The 5,748-nt window shown below is 38.0% G+C and overlaps 1 protein-coding gene across 1 annotated transcript; it reads left to right on the forward strand.

Moving 5' to 3' along the window:
• Positions 1-475: 475 nt before the first annotated feature.
• Positions 476-5,370, forward strand: LOC144704937 (uncharacterized). Its single transcript, XM_078577524.1, has 4 exons — positions 476-480; positions 3,032-3,548; positions 3,669-4,166; positions 5,314-5,370. Exons 1-4 carry the CDS (start codon positions 476-478, stop codon positions 5,368-5,370), a joined length of 1,077 nt encoding a protein of 358 aa, XP_078433650.1.
• The last annotated feature ends 378 nt before the right edge of the window (positions 5,371-5,748 follow it).

The following is a 5,748-nucleotide window of genomic DNA, read 5'->3' on the forward strand; positions in this document are numbered from 1 at the left end:
AATTAGTTTGTTTAACTATAGAAAACTCACTTGAATGTATAGTCGGATCAAGGTTGTCTCCAGAGGGACTGAACTTTAGAGTTAAATTTAATTGCTGAGATATAGTTAAGGAGAAGTAATGATGATAATATTAAATGTAGTAAGTGATAAGTAATAGTTAAGTGGAGGAAATATTAAATGGATGAGAGAACTAGATATGAGAGAGGAATATCAGATATTACTTTTCTCTTTTTATAGATACTAAATATAATGAAGAAGTAAGATATTTGAAGTGAATTAATTTTATTATAATTAAGGGTGCTGTTAATGTAGGTAGTAGAAGAATTTTAGAAGATTAATGAAATAGATAGAATAGTAAAATACTATTAATAGGGATAGGAGGTCATTTATTTAATTAATAGTAAGTTACACGAAAACTAGATGATGGATATAATGGTATTAAGATTTAGCTAATAGTGCGTAAAATTTTGCGATAATGAGGTCAAAGAAGTTAATTGATAGAAGTTTTACTTTATTAAACATTAAGAAGAAGAATGAAGAAGAGATGAAGTATTACTTATGATAGGAGAAAGAGGGTGTAATCAGTGGAGTTAGGGGTTGGATCAGACGAGAGGATATATATGTGTGTGCTTAGATTTTAAGAATAATAAATATAGGTAGAAGTATATGGATTATCTAATTTATAAGACAATTAAGTAGATAGATAGGAAGAATATTTAAGATAGTAGAGTTAACAAAATAGAGAGAGACTGATTTTTTTTTGATTTTATAAGATAGTAGGTATTGGGAAAATAATAAGATGAGAGAAAGATGCTTGTGTGTATATATGTGTGTGGATGCTTTAGAAATTAAGAATTAGAGAGGCATTAATAGAATAGGAATTATCTCATTATAATAATATATTTAATTATATTATAAAGGGGAATGTAAGTAGGTATTTTGATTATTTCATGTTTATAGTTATCTTAGGATGATACAAATATAAAGGGTTAATATCACGGTTCAGCCTAAAGTTTTCCGAAAATTCGAGTTACAGCCCTATCTTTTTTTTCGCCGCGTCACAGCCTGAAACGCCCATTTGGTCCGCCGCCGCAGCCCGGGCGTGACATGGACTCGACGTGGCTGCCAGGTGGAATTCTGGCGGCGTCCACGTAAGCGGAATCTACCTGGCAGACACGTGGAGTCCACGTCATAACGCGATTTGAAGAAAGTGAGAAATAGGAACGATTAGTCACCTGGGAGTGAGTCACCCGGGAGAGAGCGCAGAAGGGTGGTGAAGGAGAAGGAGACGGTGGAGAAGGAGGAAGAAAGGGCGTCGGGGAGAAAGGGCTTCCATTTTACGTGAGCTTCATTGGAGAGGAGAGGAGAGCTCGTTGCGAGCTTCTTCTTGTCTACGGGCGTTCCACGAGGTAGGGTTCTTGGCTCTATGTCCCTACTAAGGTTCTAATCAGGCAGATTGTTCCTTTTTGCTGCGTCACTTGGGCGATCTATAGGGCATTTAGTTTGAGGAAATACATTTCAGTCTTACCGTTTTATGCACATTCCACCTGCATATTCCTATTCCCATATACATTGAGCCAGTTTTCTCTTCTTCCTTTCTCTCCCGAATAGAACACCTAGGTTCGTATAAGAGGCCACTTCAACTAAAACACTTTTCGTAGCCATTCAGGCCCACTGATCTGCTAATTAGAGGTCTAAGATATACCTATGTAACATTGATTTTTTTTAACACAAACTCTGTAATGTTAAATTCCTCAAGGTGATATTGATCTGAGGAAAGTCGTATAAAACCAGAGCGAACATCTATTCAACAGAGTTTGAAGCTATCCTACCGTCTATTTCTTGATATCGCCGCCAATTTGTGGGCCAAATTGGTGAAATCTAACAAAAATTTAATGACGATGGATTAGCATTGAATGGTTTGAGTCATTCTTCCGCGTGTTCATTCACTTAATCATGGGTCATCTCCTAGTTTTTTCTCGGATTTTTCATGTTTATTTTCGACGAATGTATCCTGCTGCGTGTCGGTCGACAGTTCTTGCATGTGAAAATTGTCCTAAAATTCTCTTGGCTATTTTTTTATCACCGCTAATTTCTGGCCCATATTGCTGAAATGTTTTGAAAATTTAATGATGATGAGTAAGCATTGAATGGTTCGACTAATTCATCTTCATATTCATTTGCTGAGTCATCGTTCATCTCCTCATTTTTTCTCAGATTTTTCATGTATATTTTCTAAGAATGTATCTTATTGCGCGTCGATTGACAGTACTGGCTTTTGAAAATTGCCTTATACATTCATTGCCTGGGCTGTAGAAGCTATCCTACTGTCTATGTCTTGTTATTGCCGGCAATTTCTGGCCCATGTTGCTGAAATTTTATGAAAATTTAATGATGATGGATTAACATTGAATGGTTTGAGTCATTCATCCGCATGTTCATTCTGTGATAGGTCGATTTTAAATGATCTTTAGTTGGGATAGGTGGATTTTAAATGATCTTATAATTTGTTAGATATAACCATCTTTCTATCTGTGGACTGTTTTTTTAAACCTGCTGGTTTTTTTAAACCGCAGAGGATATCTGTGGACTGTATATCTCATTCTTTATGTCATTTTATTAATGTGTCTTTTCTACATGATTTCTTACCTATCAATGTACATATCTACAGTCTTTTTGTCTAGCTACGTAGCTCTCTATCTTTGTACATATCTACCTTGATGCAAAATTCATTTTTAACCCATACGTTTTGGAATTCTAATTGACTTAACTCCTCGGCTCAATGCGAACATCCTTTTGTTTTTTTGCGTTTTTAGGCGTTCTTCTATTCTTTGACGGTGGACGCTTGGCTTTAAGTAATGTAAGTTTTTATTATCTTTATTTTTCCCTTTGTACTTAAATAATGTATTTTTTATTATTTCCAATGTAATTTCAGATATCTGTTTGTCGTAGAAGAATGTAAGATCTCCTTGGTAATTTAAGTATTTTGCACGCATGATCAATTACTGTTTTCCATCTATCTCTTATACAGGGCTGATGACGAGTGTAAGGTGTTTGGTTCTGATTACGATAGCGATGATGACTCTGAAAATGATATAGGTAGGGAAGAGGAGGAAAGTGAAGTGTACTTAAGTGCCCCCGACGAATATTCGAGTGACGAATGGGATGAGGAATTGGTAGACGGCCACAGACTTAGAAACGAACATGTCCAACAACAAACATTTGTTGCTGGATATCATAGCGAGTATGATGATTCCGAGGGTGACATGTTAACCCCCAATGATACCGATGATGAGGATGAAAATGGAAGGTACATATACAAGCGGAAGACGTATGATCCAAGCTGTCCCACTGAGAGTTTTATATTTCAATTGGGCATGAAATTTGAATCGGCTTCTCAGTTTAGGGCAGCTGTAAAGGACCATGCTATATGGAACGGATTCAACATCACTTTTCCAAGGTCCGGTGACCGGAAAGTTGAAGTTGTTTGCAAGGGATGTTGCCCGTGGAGGATATACGCTAGTTGGGATAGAACGAGAGAGGCGTTTGTAGTGAAAATGCTTAATGATACTCATTTGTGCACTAGAGCTCCGAGGAACAGCCAAGCCGATTATCATTGGGTTGCGAAACACTTTTTAGAGAAAATTCGAATGAATATGGATTTGAAGGAGGCAGATATGATGCGGGAAATAAATGAACTATTCGGAATCACCATTTTAAAGCAAACCTGTTATAGAGCTAGGTCCGAGGCGCACATGAAGCTTCGAGGAACTTTGGACGACCATTATCACATGCTTCCTGCATATGTTGCCGAGTTAAAAAAGGTAAATAGGAATGCTACTTTTGAGCTGGTTCTTGATAGAGCGACTCCAGATTCTTTGGTTACGTTTAAGAGCCTCTACATATGTTTTGATTCCATAGCAAGAGGGTTTCTTGAAGGTTGTAGACAAGTCATTGGATTGGACGGATGTTTTTTGAAGACCCAACTTAAAGGCCAACTATTGAGTGCTGTTGGGAAGGACGGGAATAATCTAATGTTCCCCATTGCCTGGGCGGTAGTCGAAGGTGAAAATCAATCTTCATGGACTTGGTTTATTCAGCTTCTGATGAATGATTTAGGAATGGTTGACGGAAATGGCTGGACTCTTATTAGAGATCAGCAGAAGGTACATATGTTTTTTATTTCTTTGAACTCTTAATGCTTATCGTCCAACAACTGTAGTATTTTAACAGATTAGTCCTGTCTAACATCGTGCAGGGACTGGAAAATGCAGTGGCGAATTTATTACCCAATGTAGAGCATAGGAATTATGCTAGCCACATCTATGCAAATTGGAAGAAGAAAGGGCATTCTACAGAAATTTTGAAGAACTTATTCTGGAGAGCTGTGAAGTCTACAACGCATGAAGATATCCAACGGATTATGAGGGAGATGAGCACAGTGAATCCAACGGATTATGAGGGAGATGAGCACAGTGAATCCACAAGCTTTCCAATACATAGGTATAAAGAAGTTTTGCAGGGCGTACATTAGTAGGGATACAAAGTGTGAGGTGATTGACAACAACATTTGCGAGTGTTTCAACAATTACATCATACATGCTAGATCTAAGCCTATCATAGACATGCTGGAAGAAATTAGAGGTGCAGTCATGCAGAGAGTAGCAAAAAAAAGGGAGTTGTTTTCTAACAGAAATGATACGTTATGCCCCTGGATAAGGGAGTTGGTCGAAGAGAACAAGAAGAAGTCAAGGACATGCACTCTTAGGCATGCGGGGAAGTATCAATTCGAGGTTACAGACTTGGGAAGCAGATTTGTGGTTGATCTACTTCGTAGCACATGCAGTTGCGGATATTGGGAATTAAGGGGCATTCCATGCCCCCATGCTATATCTTGCATTCATTGGATCAAGGAGGACCCCATCATTTTTGTCATTGAGTAGTTGAAGAAAGATGTCTACCAACTAGCATATAGTTACGGTATCCCGCCAATGAATGGAAAAAACTTATGGTGCGAAGCTGACGAGAGCTATCTTTTCCCTCCTCTTGTGAGGAGACAACCTGGAAGGCCCAAGCTGAAGAGGAAAATTGACGTCCGTGAGAAAGAACCCATGGTACAAAGACTATCGAAGAAAGGCGTGCATATCACGTGCTCCCTCTGCCACCAAGTTGGCCATAATCGGAAGACATGTACCGAACGAAGAATAGAAGCTGGAGGCCCAATACAGTTTTAATTTTATACCCAGCTTTGTTTACATGCTTCTTTGAGTTTTTTCAACGTTAACTAATAAAGTTGTTTGATCAATCATGCAGGGATCTCAGCGGTCTACATATCCGCCAATTGTCAAAGAATGCATGGATAGCCGGTGAAGTTGCAATGGGGCGACGAAACCTCAATGCACTCGACCTTATTATTCACGTGCACTGTCAGAACATTTGTAGAACATGATTTACTTGTTATTTAATGATATGAACAGTTTCTGTATTCGCTATATATGTGGCCGTCTATGTGGTCCTCTATCACAATTGATATGTTTCTCTTCGTTTATGCTAATATCTATCTCATCAGATATGTTTTGATAGATATGTCCTCTCTACATATTCACGTCTATATCCTTATATATGTCTATCTATATCTCAAAGTCTGTATTGATCTACGCGTATTTATGGTTCTATCCTTATCTTTACCTCTTTATATATTTCTGTTGATCTACTTCTATTTATGCCTCGGCTTCTCAGTTTCTGTTG

This window comes from Wolffia australiana, chromosome 6 (assembly GCF_029677425.1).
Source record: "Wolffia australiana isolate 7733 chromosome 6, ASM2967742v1".
NCBI classification, from domain to species: Eukaryota; Viridiplantae; Streptophyta; class Magnoliopsida; order Alismatales; family Araceae; genus Wolffia; species Wolffia australiana.

Excerpts from the sequence above, each read along its gene's own strand:
- LOC144704937 (XM_078577524.1), top strand. Across the intron at positions 3,549-3,668 it reads ATAGAACGAGAGAGGCGTTT|GAGGCAGATATGATGCGGGA; the intron begins GTAGTGAAAATG and ends ATGGATTTGAAG. Across the intron at positions 4,167-5,313 it reads TTATTAGAGATCAGCAGAAG|GGATCTCAGCGGTCTACATA; the intron begins GTACATATGTTT and ends TCAATCATGCAG.